General features: G+C 32.6%; 1 protein-coding gene across 8 annotated transcripts in view; it reads left to right on the top strand.

Annotated features, from left to right (window-relative positions):
- Nucleotides 1–25,895, top strand: part of LOC114335660 (probable cyclin-dependent serine/threonine-protein kinase DDB_G0292550) — a 172,722-nt gene that overhangs the window by 79,360 nt on the left and 67,467 nt on the right. For 2 of the 8 annotated variants that reach the window (XM_050643980.1, XM_050643973.1), the window contains exon 2: nt 24,889–25,015. The exons of the other annotated variants lie outside the window; for them this stretch is intronic. In XM_050643980.1, coding sequence (XP_050499937.1) covers nt 24,889–25,015 — 127 coding nt within the window. The remainder of the gene's footprint in view (nt 1–24,888; nt 25,016–25,895) is intronic. 8 annotated transcript variants of the gene reach the window in all.

The raw sequence follows: 25,895 nt of genomic DNA on the forward strand, positions 1-25,895 counted from the left end.
CTTTCGCGATGACTATCTCTGTCCTGTTGACTCTGTAAATAGAATAATTTATTTTAGGAGATTTACGTTTTGCTAAAGTTAAACTTTTCTTATTGTATCAAATATTCAAGTGATCTTTTAATGGCACTTTTTATTTCAGCTTCCTACCTCAGAAGAAAAATGGTTGGAAATTGCTCAACAGTTTCAAGAAAGGTGGCATTTCCCACATTGTCTGGGTGCCTTTGACGGGAAACACGTTGTAATTCAATGCCCCCCAAATTCAGGAAGTTCTTATTACAACTACAAAGGAACATTAGTACCTATAGTTCTCTTTGCACTTGTTGATGCTAATTATTGTTTTCGATACGTAAATGTGGGACGACCAGGACGAATGTCTGATGGAGGGGTTTTTCTTGATAGCTCTTTGTATACAGCAATAAGAGATGGTGTACTCAATTTACCAGAGCAAAAAAATTTACCAGGAACTGATTTTCTTCTACCATACGTCTTTGTCGCAGACGATGCGTTTCCATTAACAAAATATATTCAAAAACCTTATGCAACTGATTTGCTGAAAGGATCCCCTAAAAGAGTGTTTAATTCACAGGCCTACAGAAAAAAAAATTTGTTTTGGTGCCGTGAATCTTTAAGCTGATCTTTACTATATAAGGGGCGATAAATCGAAATATGGATTTCGTTTTTTTTGTATCAGCTCTAGTTTTATGGATATGGCAAATTTCGAAATTACGAGTTTTAATATTTGAGATAATGAAGAATATGCTATTCAAAGGAATATACATTGTTAATTAAACTTATTCCTCAGTATATATTTGTTGTTCTCACTGTATTATGCCTTATTTATGCAAGAAATAACACTTTAATGTCGTTACATTACTATTTTATAAGGAAATAAAACAGCTTGGAGAGTATCTTTAAACTTTCAAAATTATACATTTACCACTTGTAAACCCATTCAGCCTCCACCTAATAATGGCTCATAGCCCATGGACCATACTTCGCCTACATAGGAAGGAAGCTGGCCCAGATAACTATGGAAAAACTTAAAGCTGGAATCTTTGATGGACCACAGATCAGACTTCTTACAAAGGATCCGGCTTTTGTGGGGTCAATGAATAAGGTAGAGAAAAAAGCTCGGCTTTCATTTGTGGACATTATGAAAAATTTTATGGGAAATCACAAAAATGAAAACTATGCTGAGCTGGTAAACCGTTTACTGAATAACTTCCAATCACTTGGATGGAATATGAGCATCAAAGTCAACTATCTTCACAGCCAGCTGGACCGTTTCCCTGAAAACTTAAATGACACAAGTGAGGAGCAAGGTGAGAGACTTCACCAAAAGATAAAAACCATTGAGAACCGCTACCAAGGAAGATGGGACACCCATATGATGGCAGATTTTTGCTGGGATTTGAAGAGAGACTGTTTAAAAGTTCATTCCAGGAAATTACGCAAGCGAAGCTTTCGTTACGTCAAGTAAAGTTTTTTTCTATTTTGTTAGTTTTTTTCTCAAAACTAATTGTATATCTGTTTCATTGTACAAAGGGTTTTATTGTAGTTAAATGGCTTAATTCGCAGACGACACAGTTTTGTTCTCTGACAACCTCAAGGAGATATGTGCAATACTACATGAACTTCAGTTACTGTGTGACAGTGTAGGTCTTAAGATAAATATCTCCAAAACAAAATTCATGACAAACCTATTACCTAGCGGAAATAATAATATTAGGGACAACGAAGTAGAGCTAGAGGAAAAATACATATACCTTGGACACGAAATAAACATCACAAGTGAAAACCCAACATGCGAACTACGAAGAAGAATAAACCTAGCATGCACAGCCTATGGAAAACTCAAAGACATCTTTAAAAGCGATATATGTATCAATTTCTTTAAAACGTAAAACATGTGACCAATGTGTGTTGCCTGTGACGACTTATGGTGCCGAAACTTTGACATTGACAGCTACAACTTTTAAAATGCTGCAAATAGCTCAGAGGAAAATGGAAATTTCAATGCTGAGTATATCGCTTCGTGACCGAGTTGGAAATTAAGACTTAAGACTAAGAACATGAGTTACCGATGTAATTTCCCGAATTGTCACCCTGAAATGGAACTGGGCCAAGCACGTCGCCCGAATCAGTGATGGGAGGTGGACGAAGAGATTACTTGAGTGAAGGCCGAGATTAGACAAAAGTAGTAGAGGAAGACCCCCTACTCGTTGAACTCACGATCTCAAGAAAATGTCAAGAAATTGGATGCCAAGTGCTCAAAATGGAGCGCAATGGATAAAAATGAGGGAGGCCTATGTCCAGCAGTGGGCGCAAAGGTCTGGACGATGATGATGAAATGGCTTATAATATGCGTATTTTTTAATTGTGTTTTTATTTCAATTTAGTATATCCATATCAGCATATTCGTATTTTAATGCATAAAAGCTGGCATGACCTACGTTATCTTGAAAACTAGAGCTGATAGCGCAAAACGAAAGCCATATTCGGAATCAGCACTCCAAATATACCTAAAATCAGCTCTAAACAATTTGGCACCAAAAACACTGTAGGCCTGTGATCGATTGTCACGAGCTCGGCGCATAGTAGAAAATGCTTTTGGATTACTCAGATCAGTTTTTAGAATTTTTCGAACACCGATTGAACTGAAGACAGATACCATTGAAGAAGTGGTGCTTGCATGTGTTTGCATCCACAATTTTTTGCGACAAAGTCGTCAATCACGTCACCTTTATTGCCCTCCATGTACTCTCGACTCTGACGTAGATGGAAATTTGGTACACGGAAAATGGAGAAAAGACATTGCAGGCGACACTGGAATTACAAACCTTGCAAAGACGGGAGGAAATGCCACAAGAGAAGCAAAAGAAATAAGAGACGGTTTTATGAAATACTTTATGTCTCATGAAGGTTCTGTACCTTGGCAAGACGTATATTTGTAATAAACTATTTTCCTTGTAGAATTTGCACTAAATATTACCTAAACTATTAAATACGATTCCATAACATTTACTGTTTTTTTATAAAGCGTCTATACAGATTTCTTAACAGAGATTTTTATCAATAATTCATATTAAGAAACTTTCATTAAAAGGTTTGTTTGCTTAAATAATACAATGAAATGCTCTACTACAAACTTACCTCATCCTCCTCACAGTGTTCTTTTTCTGATGATGTCTCTCGTTGAGTCGTAAACGTTTCTTTGCCGGACCGATTCTCCTCACCATCCAGAATAAATAGTAAATATTTATAAAGAAACCAGTTCGGCTCTGGTAGTGCATCATCTCTTCCATCTCCACTTCGTTTTCTTTTGTATTCAGCGTGAAGCCGATGAAAGTGTGACCGGAAGCTTTTTATTTTGTTATTCACTGCTTTTCTAGTTCCTAATTTATATTTATCAACCAAATATTGTTGAGCGTCACCCCTTTTAATTCTGTCTTTATAATCTTTGTCAGATGCTTTCCAAAGACATGTAAATTGGCGATAGTCTTCGACAAACTCAATGCATTTTTCGTTTGACCACTCCATTGCTGTACATGTGCTTCAAACCGCGATTAAAAACTAACTAAGAGGCAGATAGATGCATATGTCTCCCGCTATCAGATCGGAAGACACGCGCACAATTGCAACCACCTCGTGCGCACTGATTTTCTGCATGCCTCTCTTCTTGCGTCTTCATGCCTCTATTGTGCGGCCGCCGCATGCGGCTATTATGCATGCGCAGTTGCACAAATGGAAAGCCCGCTTTAGGGTTTTCATTTCGGCAACTCTTAGAATCTGTTTCGTTTTGTTGGTGTCTTCGCGCACTTCTATGCCATATATGTCATGATCGGTCGTATGCAAGTCTAATTTTACTATCTGTGCGCATATACGGATTTGACCAGACTATCTCCCGCAGACATCCTGATAATGCAGATGCTTTGTTGATCTGACTCCTCATAGGTCCTTTACTGGGTCGTGAGTGCATGATATATCTATGCCCAGATATCTGAATTGCATCACCTGTTCTATGGGGTTGTTCTCAACTACTAAATTACATCTGAGCGGATCTTTTGCTATTGTCATACATTTATTAGTTTTGGTAGAAATGTTCATATTTAGTTGGCGGCTTACTTGAAAGAACACTGAAAGAGCTGTCTCTGAAGATCATTTTCTGATTCAGCAATAATTGCTGCATCATCTGCGTAACACGCCATACCAATTCTTTTGTTGCCCATCCTATATCCGAGATTAAAAGATGTTACTTTGTTTATAATTTTGCCCATGAGTAGGTTAAACAAGAAGGGGCTTATTAAATTATCTCCTTGTCTAATTCCTCCCGGCGGTGTTGGAATATTTTCAGTGAACTGGTCTTCTGCTCTAATTTTGATAAAATTATATAAATATGAATATCACAGGAAGTCCAGATCAGATGTCTAATTAAGAGAGGACTGTTTAAATTGGTTATGGGCATGTTCAACTAGAATTGTTAATCACCCAGTGCGACGAATCACCTATAAGTATCCATATAGGCATACCTTATAATATCCATTTCCTGGGAAGGTAGGTAAAAGAGAAATTCCAAAGAAACAGATTGGCACTATTTAAAGTTGTTAGTAAACTGCGACGGTGTTCAAAATAACTCTTGGATCGGCCCGCTCTCAAACTAAGTGTAAAAAATAAATCTGACGGAACGTTGGCGCGGCAGCCGAGTGATATAGAAAAATGTAACAGAAAGAGATAAAAACTGAAGACGGGATTCAACGCAACGTGAAATAGCGAAAATTCTCTCTTTTTCTTTAAGTGCCATCTCCGCGACGAAGGTTGGCAATCATCATGGCTATTTTGGCCTTCGAGGCAGCTGCTCTGAACAGTTGCCTTGAGCTGCAACCAAACCATTCTCGCAGGTTCTTCAACCAGGAAAGGCGTCTCCTTCCTACGCTTCTCCTACCTTCTATTTTTCCCTGAATTATGAGTCTTAAGATGTTATATCTTTTGCGTCTCATCACATATCCGAGATATTGCAATTTCCTTTCTTTTACTGTGATCCCAATTTCCCTCTCTCTGCCTATTCTCCTTAACACTTCTATATTCATGACTCTATCTACCCATGAAATCCTTAACACTCTTCTAATTGTCCACATTTCAAAGGTGTTAAGTCGATTTATTGCATTTCGATTTTAATGTCCATGATTCTGCTCCATAGTAAAGCATACTGTGTACATAACATTTAATTAGTCTTAGTCTGAGCGCCAATGTCAAATCTTTGCTGCATAAAATCTTTTTCATTTTCACGAAGTTGGCACATGCTTTTTCAATTCTCACTCTTATTTCTGCAGTATAATCATTATTTTCTGTGATTACCGTTCCCAAGTAAGTATATTTTTTACTTTTTCAATCTGCTGGGCGCCTACCGTTAATATTTCGTGTGTATTGTTGTTCTTGCTAATTTTCATACATTTGGTTTTTTTGATGTTAAGAGAGTCCGTATTCTCCACTATATCTTAATATTTTGTTCATTACTCTTTCTGTCTTTCAAGTTGTCGGCTATTATGACTGTATCTTCGGCATACCTAATGTTATTAATTAAACTTCCATTCACTTTTATTCCGACTGTCTCGTTTACCATAGCTTCCTGTATGATTTCTCCAGAATAAGCATTAAACAATAACGGCGACAGTATGTCTTCTCTCAAAATGTGTTATTTATAATCATTAAGCTAATACCAAACCCTAATTTATAGCCACTGTACCCTATTTTTATTCTCCTGTGGAGCGTCTAATTTTTTTCCGTAATTGTCGGTAAAATGACACGATTCAAAGGGATTTAACATACAGGTGGTAAAGCGTCCCCTTTTCGACTGAGCTAGGGAGCTGAAACGATCAGTGCCGTGGTAATTTAACTACGTAGTGGTCTAAATACGTTGTGTAAGACTTGTATCATTGTATGAATTAATAAATTTAATAAAATTTCTACCGCCCATAGTGACGGTATTCCTTAATATTCTTGGGGACATGATGGTCCCACTCATTTTATCATAAAAGTAAATATTTATTAATTTTACAGTACTGTGGGGTGCAAACTTTGCTCTCTTTCCTTTTCACTATTATTATAGGGTGAGGCAGATAACTGGCCTATTAGAAATATTTAGAGAACTAAAGGCAACAGAATCATGAAAATTGGAATGAAGGGGTTTTGAAGGGTGATCTATTTAATGAAAATATTTTCATCAATTTGCCACTTCCGGTTATACCGGAAGTTGCTTAAAACTTCGTTTATTTAATGGGACACCCTGTATATTTTTACATTTTTAGATTCTACTCGATGTCTTCTTTCTTAAAATATGCGGTTTTGTAATGTTAAACAGAGTAGTTTAAAAGCTAATTACGTTTTTTTATTAATTTCGTAGCAACTTTCACACCCTGTAGAATTGTAGTAGTTGGATATCAAAAACTCTATGTTAAAATGATTTGTAATATAGTCTACTATTATTAAAAATTATTAGTATAGCTAAATGTTAAATTTTAGTATACAGGGTTGGTCGAAACTCGGAATGAGGATTTTCTGAATTTTCTTAAATAGAACACCCTGTATTTTAGTATTGCAATGAAAAGACATTTTATGGTACTTTTTGATTTCTTAAGCATTCCCTATACCTAAATGCTTTAATTTGTGCTTAATTGTTAATCGCGCCAAGAATGTTAACTACGTAGGTATTTTGATAGCTCAACCATTATTGGCAATTTTAAAGATCAGTCAAGATTAGAAAAATTAATTGTGATTGAATATTTTCACGGCCAACCTAATAAAATTTCACGTGTTTTTGTTGAAATTAATTTTTGGCTTGAATCACCAATAACTCACAAATTAAAGCAGTTAGGTATAGGGAATGCTTATGAAATAAAAAAGTAGCATAAAATATCATTTCATTACGATAATAAAATATAGGGTGTTCCATTTAAGAAAACTCAGAAAATACTCTTTCCGAGTTTCGACCAACCCTGTATAGTACAATTCAATATTTAGCTATACTAACAATTTTTAACAATAGTAGACTATGTTAAAAATCATTTGAACATAAATAGAGTTTTTGATGTCAAACTCCTACAATTCTACAGGGTGTGAATGTTTCTAGGAAATTAAGAAAAAAAACGTAATTATCTTTTAAACTTATCAAATAATTATCAAATAATTTATTCAACCACTTAGTTATTATACAATATACATATAACAGACCTAATTAATATACTTATACTGACTGATTCATCCGGAGGCAGACCTAGACACAAGGCATCTGTTTGTCGGATACCTCCCACTGATGTCAGTCAATATAATATACAATGTACATATAATTTATTAAATACACTGTCTATAATATGTATAAATTAAAGTAAAATATAAATCAAAACATTCAATAACAATAGCAAATCGATACATTTCTTTTTAGATTTTAACTGTTTATGTGATTTAGTTTTTTTTTTTATTAGATGATTATTAGATGATTAGATGAAAGAGTAAAAAAGGAGAAAATACGAATTGGTTGTGCAAATCAAATTCAAACATTTTCAAATATTTTAAACATTTCCGGGTTACTGATAATTAAACTCTTTACTTCTTTACTAAATTTATGTCTTATATTAATTTCTTTTAAATGCGTTGGTAACATATTAAATAGTTTAGGACCATAATAGGAAAATGATCTCTGCGTCACAGTTTTTTTAAATAAATTAGTATTTAGATGTAGATTAGTAGCTGCTCTAGTAATTGAAGTTTTTTTATTGTTTTTTACTTTTGAAAATTGGGTCCTTAGGAGACATTGGTGTATATAAATTTGACGTATTTTGAATAATTTTGTTTCTTGGTAGAGTAGAGATGTTGAGTGTAATCTAGGTTTTTTAAATATTATTCTAAGTAAAATATTTTGTGTAGTTTGCAAATTTTTTAAATTAGTAGAGAATGCACCACCCCAAATAGTTATACAATATCTTAGAACTGATTCAACTAATGAATTATACATCATAATAAGATTGGACTTAGATAGGATGAACCTTACTTTATAAAATTTATGTATTAAAGCTCTTATACGTTTAGAGACATAGGTAATATGATGTGACCACCTTGTGTGATGATCAATCATAACACCCAAATATTTTATTACAGGGGTTTGTTCTAGTATGGGGCAATCACATATATTATCTTTACATCTGGGATTATGCAGTCTAATCTTTAAAGATGGTTGGTCCGTAACTGTTGGGGAAAATGTTACATATTTTGTTTTCTCGACATTTAAAGTTAAAAGATTATGATTTAGCCAAATTCTAATATTTTTAAGACAAACCTCTGTCGCAAAATGCACTTCTTCCCAAGTATTTCCTGTAATTATGAGTGCAGTATCATCTGCGTAACATACCAACTGTCCCTCAAAATTCTGGATTGTTGCAATACTATTTATGTATACGAGAAATAAAATAGGTCCTAACACCGTTCCTTGTGGTATCCCCATCTGAACATTAATATTAGTGCTTATTTTGTCACCGATTTTAGTTTGCTGCGTTCTGTTTGTTAAATAATTTTTAAAAAGATCTAATGCAATACCCCGAATACCATAATTATTCAATTTACCTAACAGTTTGGCATGAGATACCGTGTCAAAGGCTTTAGCCAAATCCAGAAAGACTGCTAGGCATTTTTTAGAATTATCGAGAGCTTTAATTATTGTTTCAACTAGATTCAATGCGGCATCTTCTGTACAGGATTTTTTTCTGAAACCGTATTGAATTTTAGAAAGAACATTATGCTGATCCAGAAAGCTAACCAATCTATTTGTTAATACTTTTTCAAATAATTTAGCAAAGTTATCTATTACAGATATCGGTCGATAATTAGTTAGTTTATTTCTAGAACCGCTTTTGAAAATGGGAGAAACTATAGATTGCTTCCATTGCGTAGGTATTTGTCCTGTTGAGAGACTGAGATTTATTATATGGGTTAATGGGCCCAATATATTAAGATGAATATATTTTATTAATTTGCTACTAATCTTATCGGGACCAGGAGAACAATTATTCTTTAAATTAGATATCAAAATAGTTATTTCGGCCTGCGTTACCGGTTTTAAGAAAATAGACGATTCTATATAAACATCTCTCAACAAATTATCAGGTAAATTTGAATTTTCTATTTTATTTGCCATTTTCATTCCTAAGTTTATAAAAAAATTATTAAACACATTTGCCTTATCTGTATTATTTTTAACGCAGTCCCCATTTTCATTAACAATATCAATATTAGAAATATCTAGTGTATTTTTACTTCCTGCAACCTCATTAATAATATTCCATAATTTTTTAGTATTCCCATGAGTACCGTATAATTTTTGTTTATAGTAATCATTTTTCTGTTTTTTTATTAACACATTAAGTTTATTTCTATATTCCTTATACTGTGCTTCTAGAATGGGTGTAGGCGTTTTATTTAGTTGTTTTTTGAGGATATGACGTTTATGAATGGATGTTATTATTGCCGTAGATATCCATGGTTGTAATTTTTTGTATTTGTTATTTTTGTTGACAACAATTTTAGTGAAAGAGTTTGTAATTGTGTTTATTTTATTAATGAAATTGTTGTAAGAAATTTGAACATTATTATTATTAATTACTTCAGACCATGATTCATTTTTTAAATAATTATTTATTTTTTTAAAGTCAATTTTTTTGTTGTAATTTTTTTCTTTATGTTCTGTATTTATACTGTCACAGCTTTTAAAGGATATCAAAACAAATGGCGAAAAATGATCTGTCATATCGGTTTGAAAAACTATCGAATCTATATCAATTTTACTTTCTATATTATTAGTTTTCCTAATAAATATATGATCTATTGTTGTCTTAGAATCAGAAGTAACTCTTGTAGGTTTATTTATATAAGAGATGAAACCATATGTATTTAATATGTTTAGATACCTAGTTGTATCGGGTGTATAGGATTTTAACAAGTCGATATTTATATCACCTACATAAACTTCAAGATGTTGCATATCCAACTGCTGCAGATATTGTTCCAGATCGTTTAAGAATATTTGAGTATTTGTTGCAGGTGGTCGATAATAGGCAGTTATCCCAACTGAATAATAAGTATTTAAATGTTTCGTTAAAAATTTCACGCGGAGAAATTTACTATCATTTATCTCTATAGTACTAATTGTAGATGATATACTATCTTTTATATAAATCACCGTACCATCGCATTTATTTATACACGATTCATTATAATATATTCCGTAATTCGGAATATGAAAATCATTTATATTTACCTCCCTAGTTTCGGATAAAATAATTATGTCCAAAAGATCCTTACCTGATTCTAAATATATGAGCAGTTCATCAAAATGCTTTTGTAAACTTCGAATATTAAAGTGAATCACACCAATTCCATTCTCCCATTTTACCCTCTCCAGTTCAAGTAAGTAATCTTGAAAATTATTATATTCTTTTGTATCGATTTCCTGACTATTATCTAAAATTTCTAGATATTCAAGCATTTAGTCATAAATTGTACCTGATATCCCAAAATTTAATCAATCGTTTATTAAAGCGAAATAGAAAAATGGTATCGAAAACAAAAATTTAAAGCCTTAAAACCTAGAGAGCATTAGCAATAATACAATTGATAAAATACATATTATTTACAAATTATAATGAGTTCTGTATTCATCAAAGTCTTTAGAATTTTTTATTATTTTTACGTTACCGTTTCGACAGACGTAGATTTTACCATTGTCAGTCCACACATTTTTTAAACCCACAAGACTGGTTAGCTGATATACCAATTCCAATTTTAAGTTAGTGAGATCTTCCTTAATAACTACCCCAGTACCCTTTAGTAGCTTCTTCTTAGCGTAGACTGTTTGCTTATTCTCGATTGTATTTAATTTAAGATACACAGCCCTAGCTTTATCCTTGTTTTGTTTACCAATTCGATAACATAAGTTAATATCTTCATATTTTAAATTTAAACCCATTTTAGAATTTATTAGGTTAATTATTTCGTTTCTGGTGTCTTCTTTCTCCTTTTCCTTTAGATTAAAAATTCGTAGACACATGCGCCGGTTCCCTTGATCTAGTCGATCAAATTTCTCGTTCAATTCTTCTATTTTGCGCTCCAAGTTTGTTTTAGTGGAGTTAATATCCACTTTAAGTGACGCCACTGTTTCTTCTAAATTACCTAGACGGGTTTCAATGGTATTTATAATGGCTACGGCGACATTATCAGTAAGACTTTTTATAATATCTTTATTTTGGAGACTTTTTATAATGGCTTGACTTACAGCATTTTCAATAGCTTCTTTTACTTCTCTTGTAATAACCATAGTGTTCCAATTTTTTTTTTCAACTCACAGCACCAAAACTATTTTATATTCACACTACTGAAAAATTAGGAAATTTTTCGCTGAATTTCCTTATTAAAATGTTACTTTTTCGGGAGCTCAGATTACAACCGATAGGCGGCGATAAAACTGCCCTGTATAACATTACAAAACCTCATATTTTAGGAAAGAAGACATCCAGGATAATCCAAAAATGTAAAAATATATAGGATGTTTCATTTAAAAAAACGAAGTTATAAGCCACTTCCGGTATAACCGGAAGTAGCAAATCGATGAAAATATTTTCATTAAAGAGATCACTCTTCAAAACCCCTTCATTCCAATTTTCATGATTCTGGTTCCTTTAGTTCTCGAGATATTTGTAATAGGACTTTTATCTGCCTCACCCTGTATATTTTTATCTCCCTTTGCCGACGTTTAAATTGGCAAACCGCTTCAACGTTCTTCAAAGCGTCGTTGGAATTGGGCTTACGACCTGGTTTTACAATGATTTTTGTTCATTCTTCTGCTCCGTTAAGGAGCTTGAAAAACACAAATCACTTATACTCTGGGCTAATTAGCAAAATACAAGGAAAAGTTATTTACCAGCAATTTTATTGCTGGAATCGAATCTTATGATCGTATATATTAATAATATAGGTATGCAAAGTCCGCAGATAGTGTGCTACTTTTTTTTATAAACAAAATCCCGAAAATCGTGTTTTTTTTTCAATTTTTGCTCTATAACTCCAAAGATTTTAAGTTTAAACCAAAAACACCCAAATAAATGTAGGATTATAAATAGTTTACCTTATATTTTAAATTCCCCTGTATATCATTTTTCTTAATTATTAGTACGAGAACGGGATAAGGGTCTCATATATGGACGTTGGCACATATGTGCAGAACGAATTGGGGATTACGGCGACGGTAGCGAACTACTTTTAACTTTATAGTTTTAGTTTATTGGAAAAAAGACGGCGGCGGGTCGGTACATACTTTGAACCAATTTTAATTGGGTTCTTTCACAGGAAAAAAGAGATTAGCCTAAGAGGATTGGTTTTAGCGTAGGGAACTAGAACGAATACAGGCAGTCGATTATAACATCACAGCGACGACAGACGCGGTCTTAAAGATAATACTTAGAAAAAGACGAATTAAGACGGGTATTATATTGATTAGACACAAATTATCTATAAATACATTTCTTTTTTGTAAGAATAAGAACACGTTAGATTTTGGTCGCAATTACACACTTTTACAGTTTTACATTTCGTCAATTTAATGGTGTCAATAATTTAGTCATCTATTTTATTAATTAAAACTGTTAAGGTGATACAGTAGCGATCAACAGGTAGCAAAAACTCGTTCCAAGATTGCGGCTGTAATTTTGAATATTTTTTAGAGATGTTTGGCACACGTATTCGTAATATAATAAAGAATGGCGGTACAGAGCCCAATTTGAAAAATATATTAATATGTGGAAATTACTCTGTAATTAAATACAATATTAAAAAAACGAGCCTGTACCGCCATTAAAAAGAACAAAAAAATACACTTTCTTCAAATAAACTTTTTTATCCGATGCCTAGATTTTGTGTCATTTTGGAACTACTAAAATTTTTTATTTCATTAGTAGTTCCAAAATGACACAAAATCTAGGCATCCGATAAAAAATTTATTTGAAGAAAGTGTATTTTTTTGTTCTTCTTAATGGCGGTACAGGCTCGTTTTTTAATATTGTAATTAATTACAGAGTAATTTCTACAAATTAATATATTTTTCAAATTGGGCTCTGTACCACCATTCTTTATTATATTACGAATACGTGTGCCAAATATCTCGAAAAAATATTCAAAATTACAGCCGCAATCTTGGAACGCGTTTTCGCTACCTATTGCTCGCTACTGTTTCCTCTTAAACATCAAACGGACTTTTATTACGATTGTCTTTGAAGGAATCCTACAAATTGGGGGCTCAATCGCGGATCTAAGAAAGACAATTTCGTCGTAAAGTTCGCGAAATACAGTAAAGTGACGTGTAATTAAAAAATCGGCTCAAGTGACGTGACGTAATTTTTGGAAACTGTTTATGACTGTTCGGGAAACGTGCCAACTGTTGGTGATTTTCGGACTTTTTTAAACTATTGGTGACTTCCGGACTTTGTGAACTGTTGGTGAATGGTTGTGTTGGTGAAGTAGCAGGCTAGTACAGTGTAGACGACGCTGTTAGGCAAATGCGACGGCTGTTTGGGCAGTGACGACGACGACGACGAGACGCAATCATAGCAAGCAGTATTACCAAGGAGAAATCAGGTGTGTTTGTTCCAATATTTTAAAAGTAGTCGAGACACTTTGGTCTTGTGTCTGGAAATTAGAAATCTGACCAAAGATTATTTTTTTCGAGGAGCTGTGAACTGGAACTTTTACGATAAACAGTGAATGTTGAGAAAGAACTATCATAAATTAGTTAACGATTAACTTTTTTGTTTTTTCATTGTTTTTTTTGCTTATTTATTTTAAATCATAACTTTGTTACTATTTGTAGTAGATATTGATAGTTTTGAAGTAAAAGCGACTACAATTCTACAGTTCACAAGTACAATTTGCACACGGGAAAAATAATCTAACTTTTTGGTTAAAAGATAATTTATCTTTTTATTTTTGTTTTTTTTTAATTATTATATACCTTTTTAAAATGCAGTCTAAACAAACTCTTAACGATTTTCCAAAAATTAGTTTAAACCTTAAAAATTCGGCATTAAGTGCTGTTAAGGCGTTGCATGTTGTCGCGTACGGGGATAAAGGGTTGCCGCGACAAACTAGGAAGAATTTGCGGAATTTTACAAATTTTGCGTGGGATAAAGAATCCCAGGAATATTCCACAAAAATAGACGACATTAAAAACAAACTAGGTATGCCGGACTTAGTAGCAGTTTGCAGTGTTTTAGATCTGAACTACACTGGTTCAGAAGACGACGTGATTGAACGTATTTGTTCATTTTTGAACGACTTTAATTTTGAAGACGAGAATGACGATGAAAACGAAGACGCTAGCGATGATGACGGTGATAAAGACGTTTATCACAAGGAAAACGGTAAAGACGTTACCGAAGACGATCGCTATAATGAAGATAACGACGCAAATAGTGATAAAGACGCTTATCACGAGGAAGAAGGTAAAGACGTTACCGATGACGATAATAATGATGACGATATGGATGATGAAAGGACGATGGATTTATTTACGAGGAATAGATCAAAATCAAACAAAATGACGAGAGGTAGACTTAATGATTCATTTGCCTTAACTTTTAGAGACGTAGAGGACAGTATAAGAAATTTCGACGGAAAAGACGATTATCCCATAGGAAAATGGATCACTGATTTTGAAGAAATTTCCAATCTGATGGGATGGAATGATTTGCAAATGCTAATTTTTGCTAAACGATCTCTAAAAGGAATAGCTAAACTGTATATACAGTCAGAGAAAGGAGTTAATAGCTGGAAGCTCTTGAAGAAGAGACTGACAACAGAGTTTGAGAACAAAATAAGTAGTGCCAAAATACACAAAATGCTAATGAATAGAAAGAAGAAACAAGGTGAAAGCGTACAGGAGTATGTACTAAAAATGAGAGAAATCGGTAGCAGAGGAAACATCGAAAATTAAGTCATAATGCAGTATATAATTGAGGGAATTATGGACGACCCGGCTAATAAAGTAATACTTTATGGTGCCAAAAATTTCAATGATTTTAAAGAAAAGATTAAACTGTACGAGTTGATGAAAAAACAGACGACGCAAAAATCAGCTAAAACCGAGACGCATAAAAAGACGTGGACGAACGAGGAAGTAAGACGAGATGAAAGAAGAGCGCTTCAAAGTAGGAATAAAAAGGAAGAAAAATGTTTCAATTGTGGAATTGAGGGACACAGATCGACGGATTGTCCTGACAAAGCCAAGGGAGTAAAATGTTTTAGATGCCATCAGTTTGGACACAGGTCTTTTCGATGCAATGAGAAAGAAGAAGAACCATCAACTTCTGGACATGTAAATGTTGTTAACTTGGGGTATAATAACTCGGTAACATTGAAGGTTGGAAAATTATCACTACGTGCATTATTGGATACAGGAAGTGACATTAGTTCAGTACGAGAAGATATTTTTGAAAAATATTTTGATGACTTGATTCTTTCACAAAACATATTAGATTTAAGTGGATTAGGAGGTACGAGAGTTAAAACTTTAGGTTTATTTAATAAAATGGTAGAAATTCAAGGAGAGGATTTTAATATTTTATTTCATGTTATTCCAAAAGGAGCACTAGACGTTGAAATTATTCTCGGAAACAATATACTGAGACAAGCGGAAGTTACAATAACCGAAGACGGAATAATTTTATCAAAAAAAAAAGAGTAGATACTTTTATAAGGAGGATTACAATAATTAGCGAGACGACAGTCAATAATCATTTTCAGCTGAACCATACAGAAGATAAAAAAATAAAGACGGATATAGAGGGAGTAGTCAAAAGTTACGAACCCGACAAGACAAAGACGACGGAAACATACGAGGACTTCTTTATAAAAAACAATATTCCTTTTAAATACGAAGACGGCAAGGAAGTGTTAGTCATTCCGAAAAGAATGCAAACAGAAGTAATTAGAAGCTTACACGAGGTAGGACATTTTGCTGTAACAAAAACACAAGATTTGATTCGAAGAGGATGTTACATTCCAAATCTTAGAGAAAAAATTGAGCACTGCATAGGGAATTGCGTTAAATATATACTTGGAAGCAAAAAAGAAGTTATAGAATGCGTGAAGAGACATCCAAAGGATTTCGGAAATCCCCTCCGTATAATATCTGACAGAGGTACCGCATTTACGGCGAAGGAATTCGAAGACTATTGCGAACAAACAAGCATAAAGTCGACGCCGTTCGAAGTACTGTTCGGAACGAATATGAAGAACAAAGAAGATCTGAGGATGAAGGAGATCATAGAACAGGAGATAATTACACAATTTGATGAAGATAGAGAGATGCTGAGAAACGAGAGTCGACGTCAGTTAGTCAAAATTCAAGAGGAAAATAGACGCAGATATGATCTACGAAGAAAAAGGCCGAGGATGTATAAAAAGGGGGACTTAGTGGCAATCAAGAGAACACAGTTTGGTGGAGGACCCAAACTGCTAAAGAAATATTTTGGACCGTACGTGGTAGTACAAGTGAATCCAAATGACAGGTACGAGGTAAAAAAATCTGGATACCATGATAGACCTCAGAGCACTTCAACGTGTGCAGAGTACATGAAGCCGTGGATAGATAACTACATGGAATCCGAGTCGGATTCCGAACAGGATGGCCGAATGTAGGATTGTAAATAGTTTACCTTATATTTTAAATTCCCCTGTATATCATTTTTCTTAATTATTAGTACGAGAGCGGGATAAGGGTCTCACATATGGACGTTGGCACAGATGTGCAGAACGAATTGGGGATTACGGTGACGGTAGCGAACTACTTTTAACTTTATAGTTTTAGTTTATTGGAAAAAAGACGGCGGCGGGTCGGTACATACTTTGAACCAATTTTAATTGGGTTCTTTCACAGGAAAAAAGAGATTAGCCTAAGAGGGTTGGTTTTAGCGTAGGGAACTAGAACGAATACAGGCAGTCGATTATAACATCACAGCGACGACAGACGCGGTCTTAAAGATAATACTTAGAAAAAGACGAATTAAGACGGGTATTATATTGATTAGACGCAAATTATCTATAAATACATTTCTTTTTTGTAAGAATAAGAACACGTAAGATTTTGGTCGCAATTACACACTTTTACACTTTTACATTTCGTCAATTTAATGGTATCAATAAATTAGTCATCTATTTTATTAATTAAAACTGTTAAACATCAAACGGACTTTTATTACGATTGTCTTTAAAGAAAACCTACATAAAAATTCACCGCAATTAAATTCTGCATAGAGACGTGTTTTTCCCGATTTACTTCGATGAAAACTTTCCCCGGAAAATGCGGGTTTTTCCAACAAAATCTTTAATTTTCAACTAAAATTTTAGATAAGTAATTGTTTATCAATAATTAAATAACTCGGAAATATAAAAGCTCTTTTTCGTATAGATTAAAATTCCAGAAGCCGATGGAAATTGAATAAACAGTTTGGCAACAATTGAATTGTTATTTTAAAAATGTATAAACATTCTCAATTTCTTTGCAACACGAAATGCAGCAGCTGCATATTACTATGGTCAAATCTGAGAGTGCAGGAAGAGTCTATACCGGTTTCGGGGATTGTTTCCCCCTTATCAGTAGTCCCATATCCTCTTCTCTCAGATTCATCCACGTACCACACTTTAGGCCTTTCCGAATTGCAAAGAAAGAAATGTCACGGATGAACTAGGGCCATCCACTGAAAAACAAAGTAAGTTATCAATCGAAGTAGCACAGAAAACGACAATAAATATCGTCTCCATACCACCAGATTGACAACAGGTGGAATACTTTCTTTGGTTACACCTCCTGAGATTTTCAAAATTTATAAATCGTACAGGATGCCGAGGAAATTAAGATGAGAGAATTTTAAATAATTCACAACTCATCTGCTCAGCGTGGTAAAAGCTCCAACAAGAAAGATTCCTTAATACTCCTACAAAAGAGTAAATGAATTAAAAATGTATAAACATTCTCAATTTCTTTGCAACACGAAATGCAGCAGCTGCATATTACTATGGTCAAATCTGAGAGTGCAGGAAGAGTCTATACCGGTTTCGGGGGTTGTTTCCCCCTTATCAGTAGTCCCATATCCTCTTCTCTCAGATTCATCCACGTACCACACTTTAGACCTTTCCGAATTGCAAAGAAAGAAATGTCACGGATGAACTAGGGCCATCCACTGAAAAACAAAGTAAGTTATCAATCGAAGTAGCACAGAAAACGACAATAAATATCGTCTCCATACCACCAGATTGACAACAGGTGGAATACTTTCTTTGGTTACACCTCCTGAGATTTTCAAAATTTATAAATCAAACAGGATGCCGAGGAAATTAAGATGAGAGAATTTTAAATACTTCACAACTCATCTGCTCAGCGTGGTAAAAGTTCCAACAAGAAAGATTCCTTAATACTCCTACAAAAGAGTAAATGAATTAAAAATGTATAAACATTCTCAATTTCTTTGCAACACGAAAATGCAGCAGCTGCATAATACTATGGTCAAATCTGAGAGTGCAGGAAGAGTCTATACCGGTTTCGGGGGTTGTTTCCCCCTCATCAGTAGTCCCATATCCTCTTCTCTCAGATTCATCCACGTACCACACTTTAGGCCTTTCCGAATTGCAAAGAAAGAAATGTCACGGATCAACTAGGGCCATCTAGTAGTAGATGTGGGACTACTGATGAGGGGGAAACAACCCCTGAAACCGGTATAGACTCTTCCTGAACTCTCAGATTTGACCATAGTATTATGCAGCTGCTGCATTTTCGTGTTGCAAAGAAATTGAGAATGTTTATACATTTTTAATTCATTTACTCTTTTGTTTGAGTATTAAGGAATCTTTCTTGTTGGAGCTTTTACCACGCTGAGCAGATGAGTTGTGAATTATTTAAAATTCTCTCATCTTAATTTCCTCCGCATCCTGTATGATTTATAAATTTTGAAAATCTCAGGAGGTGTAACCAAAGAAAGAATGATTTATAAATTTTGAAAATCTCAGGAGGTGTAACCAAAGAAAGTATTCCACCTGTTGCCAATCTGGTGGTATGGAGACGATATTTATTGTCGTTTTCTGTGCTACTTCGATTGATAACTTACTTTGTTATTTTAAAATTTACGGTCGCTATAATAATCACAATAATTATGATACATAAGAATAACTATGATTTTTGTATAAAAAGATACTTTACCTATCTAATGTACTTTACAGAATTGACAGTGCACTATTTAAGCGGCCTCAGGAATATTTTAAAATTATAAACAATTTATTGGCTTATAAACAAATCGAATATCTCAGGAAATATTAAATTAAATTAAATCATGAAAACGGTATTGGAAAAACCGCGAAAAAAACTTTTCACCGCCAAAAATGAAGGAGCTATGTTTATAAAAGCATTTTTTTTTTTCGAAAAATTCGGATAATCCGCTTATGGATAATTTTCAATGTATGTATAATACCACAGAACCGGTTCGTATACTGGAAGATGACTAAAAAACTATTTGTATTTGTATTTGTACATATTTGTAAATTCGTATTTTTGTGTAAATAAATGTTTTTGTAATTCTTTAGTTCTACGTTTTTTCTGTATAGACCTATTAAAATATCTACTTATAAAAACTGTAATGTTATTAAGGGTGGTTTTAAGGGTTGAAATATTATGATATTATATCCTAAAGTATAAAACAATCATTATTTAACCAATCAAAGCCAAATTTTACCCATATTAAAGTATACAATGCTTTTATATAATTTTTGACAATAAGGGATTGTTAACACCCCTAAAAATAATCAACGCCCTTAAGCATGGTATAGAATATGAAGTACAGGGTGAGATTTTTATGTAAATCGATGCAAGCCGAAATTATTCTTTTAGGATAAGTAAATTTTTTATATATAGCTCCAACAAGGTTGGTTTTAAGGGTTAAAATATTATGATAGTATATCTTAAAGCATAAAACATTCATTATGTAACTAGTAAGAACCAAATGTTGACAATATTACAGTTTAAAATGTTATTTTATAATTGTTTACAACTAGGGGTAGTTTTCACCCTTACAAAACCAAAAGCGTACAACGGCTCAATATAGAAAATGAACTAGAGGGTGTAATGAGCCTAATCCCAAATTTTTGTACAAATCGATGCTGGACGAAAAAATTGCGAGGTTTTGCCATTTTTTCAGCTTCATTTCCTTGACTATGGAGAATTTTCTTCATTCTTTTTTTATTCCCAAGTAACTCGAATAGAGCCATCTAACTAACGCATTATTAAATGTCAAACTTGCTTTTGTTTTGTTATAATAGATTAATTTATTTATAAGAAGAATTAAACGTTTTTAAAGGCTTTTATTTAGTTCAATAGATTGCGTCAAATCTTTGGATGTTAATTTGACTACCTTTTCTTCCATGCAAATGAATGAAAATTTGCAGACATATGCATTCGCGGTGACAATACACGAATAGACAACAAAAAATTTTTGTTTATGTTTATTAATTGTTTAAATAAAAAAAAACGATTTTAATGGAAAAAGGCCTAAATTCTCTTGTTTTTTACAATGTAGAAACTTGAAACTTTTACGGATGGTAGCTAATGATATAACCTATACATAATTTCACTTTTTATGTTAATTGTTTACGTTATGCGTCATAAAGAAACAATAAAGTTTTAAATTTTGAACACTCATATATTTTTTTATACAGTACGATGCAAGTGAAAGGAATACATTCGTTATTTCGTAAAAAGGCGACTTGAACTCTGGAATGCTACCTGGGGTGCACTTGTACCCCAACCTTGTTTGTAAGTTACACCAATTTGCAGTAGTGGGTGTAGAAAATATGAAAATAAACTTGTGAATAATAATATAATAAAATATTTTTGTATACAAAATAAATTCTTAGCATGTTATCTTAAGATTGTTAAACGCTTTTATTTAGTTCAATAGATTGCGTCAAATATTTGGATGTTAATTTGACTACCTTTTCTTCCATGCAAATGAATGAACATTTGCAGACATATGCATTCGCGGGAACAATACACGAATCGACAGCAAAAAAATGTTGTTTATGTTTATTAATTGTTGAAATAAAAAAAAAAACGATTTTAATGGAAAAAGGCCTAAATTCTCTTGTTTTTTACAATGTAGAAATTTGAAACTTTTACGGATTGTAGCTAATGATATAACCTATACATAATTTCACTTTTTACGTTAATTGTTTACGTTATGCGTCATAAATAAACACTAGAGTTTTAAATTTTGAACACTCATATATTTGTTTATACAGTACGATGCAAATGAAAGGAATAAATTCGTTATTTCGTAAAAAGGCGACTTTAAGGAAAAATCCCGAAAGAGGTCGATTTTTATTTTTAAATTACGATATTTTGGAATATGTGTCATACTAGTGACGTCAACCACCTGGGCGCGATGACGTAATCGATGATTTTTTTAAATGAGAATAGGGGATATGCGATAGCTCATTTGAAAGATCATTCAATTCTTTATTAAGTAATATAAAAATTTATATAATTATTTGTACAGGGTGTCCAAAAATAATTTTTAAATTAAATTATTTGACAAAAAAGAAGAATGTTTGTAATTTATTTAACTCAGAATACATTTTACAGTTGCCCGTAAAGAGAAAAAAAGGTGTATTTCAGAAATAAACATTGCTTTTCGATTAAATTAAATATTCAAGCCAGCTCCCGCCAGCCACCTGCCTCTTGGAAGTTTTAACATTCAATTTAAGCGAAAAGCAATGATTATTTGTGATATAAACATTTTTGTCTGGTTTCTGACAGCAGTAAAATGTATTTTAATTTAAATTTAATAAGTTACACACATTCTTCTTTTTTTAAACGCTTTTCTTTAGTTCAATAGTTTGCGTCAAATCTTTAGAGGCTAATTTGCCTGCCTTTTCTTCAATGCAAATGAATGAAAATTTGCAGACATATGCATTCGCGGGAACAATACACGAATAGTCAATAAAAAAATTTGTTTGTGTTTAATAATTGTTTAAATAAAAAAAAAACGATTTTAATGGAAAATGCTTAAATTCTCTTGTTTTTTACAATGTAGAAATTTGAAATTTTTACGGATTGTAGCTAATGATATGAACTATACATAATTTTACTTTTTACGTTAATTGTTTACGTTATGCTTCACAAATAAACAATGAAGTTTCAAATTTTTTGCCGATTCCGCCTACTTTTTATGTTTGTACATCATATTATGTTTTATGTACATATTTTAATAAACATGACGATATATTTTAATGTTTGAAAAGTGTAAGACTAAAAAGTAAAAAATAAAAAAATATGAAAAAAAAATTTTTAGGAAACGCTTTTCTTTAGTTCCGAGTGACTAAAATTAAAAATATTAAAAAATCAACTAAAAAGCAAAAAATAAAAAAAATTGAAAAAATCCAACACATTCGTTAAAGAAAAGCGTGGGGCGAAAACCGTTTATTCGATGAAGACGCGCCACGCTTTTCTTTAACGAATGTGTTGGATTTTTTCATTTTTTTTTATTTTTTGCTTTTTAGTTGATTTTTTAATTTTAGTCACTCGGAACTAAAGAAAAGCGTTTCCTAAAAATTTTTTTCATATTTTTTTATTTCTTTTATGTAAAAAAAGCGTCCTGCCGCTTTTTTCCAATACCGGTTTCATGATTTAATTTAATTTAATATTTCTCGAGATATTCTATCTGTTTATAAGCCAAAAAATTGTTTATAATTTTAAAATATTACTGAGGCCGCTTAAATAGTCCAATTTTAATTCTGTAAAGTACATTAGATAGGTACAGTGTCTTTTTATACAAAAATCATAGCTATTCTTATGTATCATAATTATTGTGGTCATTATAGCGACCGTAAATTTTTAATTAACAATTCAATGGTTGCTAAACTGTTCATTCAATTTCCATCGTGTTCTGGAATTATAATCTATACGAAAAGAGCTTTTATATTAACAACTTATTTAATTATTGATAAACAATTATTTATCTATAGTTTTAGTTGAAAATTAAAGATTTTGTTGGAAAAGCTCACATTTTCCGGGAAAAATTTTCGTCGAAGTAAATCGGGAAAAACACGTCTCTATGTAGAATTTAATTACGGTGAATTTTTATTTGGTTGTTTTTGGCGTAAAGTTATAATCGTTGGAGTTATAGAGCAAAACTTGAAAAAAAAACACGATTTTCGGGTGCCATTTTGTTTATAAAAAAAGTAGCACACTATCTGCGGACTTTGCATACCTATATTATTAATATATACAATCATAAGATTCGATTCCAGCAATAAAATTGCTGGTAAATAACTTTTCCCAAAAATGGCCTATTCTCCGATAATCTGCCCAGACTAATAGTTAACTCAGAGAATAAACAAGAAAGAAGATGCGATGACCCAGACAGACAGTCAGCAATCTTACACTTTTGGCCAAAAACGCATAAGTCTCTAAATTATAACCACGTTTCTCTTTAGAGTAGTTGCCTAAAATCCATAAGGAAGATCCGCATATGTATAGCTGCGGCCATTGAATAGTTTACATCCTTACATTATCTAGTAGCCGATTTTTAGAATTTTTACCTCGTTAAAAACGCACTTTTTACCTCAAAGTGACGTTAGTTACCAGTGGAGTTCCGAGAATAGGTTGACTTAAATTAAAATTTAAAAATAAAAGGTAAATAAATAAATCAAAATAAATGTAAAAATGAAACTGTAAACTATTCAGTGACCTCAGTTGTACAATTTAGGAGAATGGAGAATAGAGCAATAATTATTTGTGTTCCATATTAATGTAGTCGAGTAATTTTGCTATCAGAATTCCATTTTTTTATATACCGGGTGTTCACTTATATTTTCCCCCATTTTAACTGCTTATAACTTCTAAACGACTCAAGATAGAAATATGCGGTTTTAGCTGAAATGTTTTATTTTAGTAAAAGTTTTGTTTGAATGGATTAAATTTTTTATACCGCTTTTAAATAAAAAATGGCGGATTTTTGAAAAAAAAAACGTTGTTGACTTACTTATTGGAACACCCAGTATATCTTTTGTAAATTGAAAGAACAGTCGCATTTACCTATCCAGCAATATAAAGTTTTTTAAAAAGGGTCAATGACTGGTCAAAGGGTAAATGACTGATCAATTAATTTTTAAAATTTGAGATGCAATGTGGAAATGACACAACATATAATACCTAATATCAATTTGTTAAAATTAAAATTAAAAATTGTAACCATATCACACAAAATTGAATAATGTATCCATGAATATTATAACTGTAAATTTAGATTATAAGTAGGCTTAGATAATTTTAATTGTTAATGTAATACCATACAAAAAAATAGTCTGGCTAATTGGCTAAGCCAAAGCCATTATAAAATGAAAAAAAAATCAATTTGCTTAGTTATGTTTTTTAGTTATGTGATATCCACGTAGCACCTCGCATTTTAAAAATGAATTACTCAAGTCATTTGACAACCGATTTTAAAAACATTATATCGCTGGATAGGTGAATGACCGTTCTTTCAATTTTCAAAAAAATATACTGGGTGTTCCATTAAAAAAAGTCAACAATGTTTTTTTCAAAAGTCCGCCATTTTTTTTCGTAATTGAAAGCGATATAAAAAAACTGAATACATTCAGACAAAACTTTTACTAAAATAAAACATTTCAGCGAAAACCGCATATTATTTCTATCTTGAGCCGTTTAGAAGTTATAAGCAGTTAAAATGGGGAAAATTTAAGTGGACACCCGGTATTAATAGTAATTTAAAACTATTTTTTTTTCAAAAGGCTACCAAAAGGAAACTGAGAAGTTAGATTTTAAAATAGAGTATTTAAATAACGACATTGCACGAATTGAAGAGGATATAAAAGAAATTACACCTCAGATTGGGACGTTGGAGGAACAATATAAGATGTAAGTTGTTATTTTTTATCAATAAGTAGCAAACTAAAAACCATAATAATTGCACAACAAATTCTATATTATTTGATGTTTTGAATTGTAGATTTAGTCCAATCATTTGGTAGGTAGTTTTATCTGGAAAGTTTTCCGGGAGTTTTGAAAATTAGTAATTTTATCGATTTCGGTATGCTCTTTTCAAATTTCAACTTTGCTACCTCGTATCTCCGTCGCTTGCGCCGCCATATTGCAAAAATGGCGCTTAATAAAAGTTTTTTTGGGAATATCTCCTTTCCAACGCATTTTACGAAAAAAAAAACAGTTCTGTGCAATCTTAGACTAGAAAAAATTTCCTACAATTTATTTATTCATATTTTCTTCTGTAAAATGAATAGTATTCGCGAACCAGCGTCAGAAATTATTATTCATCTACACAACCATGTATTTTTCGTATATTTTTCTAAAGTATTCTACTATTGCCGCCGGTGTTAATCCTTTCCAGTCAGATCGTCAGATGATACAACTACTGGAAGGTCTCTGAGGGTATGGTGTTAAGCACATAGAGCTCAAAGTCCATCCCAATGGGGGGGGGGGGGTTATAACCCAAACCCCCCTGGTTACGCCTATGGTTTTGATGATCTCTATAGTTTCTGATGTCGTACTCTTATAATAGAGCATGACATCAGAAACTCGTAGAACTTAAAAAAAAAAAAAGAATCTGGACAGTTGAGATACACGGCTTATTGTCAATCTGTACTGGAATCAAAAAGCAAAGGTTAAAATCAAAATGTCGAAATAGAAACTATAGAAATCAAAAGAAGTGTTAGATAGGGTTGCGTGTTGTCTCCATTGTTATTCAATCTGTACAGCGAAGCTGTACACTAACAAGGTGTAT

This window comes from Diabrotica virgifera, chromosome 2 (assembly GCF_917563875.1).
Source record: "Diabrotica virgifera virgifera chromosome 2, PGI_DIABVI_V3a".
Taxonomy (NCBI): domain Eukaryota; kingdom Metazoa; phylum Arthropoda; class Insecta; order Coleoptera; family Chrysomelidae; genus Diabrotica; species Diabrotica virgifera.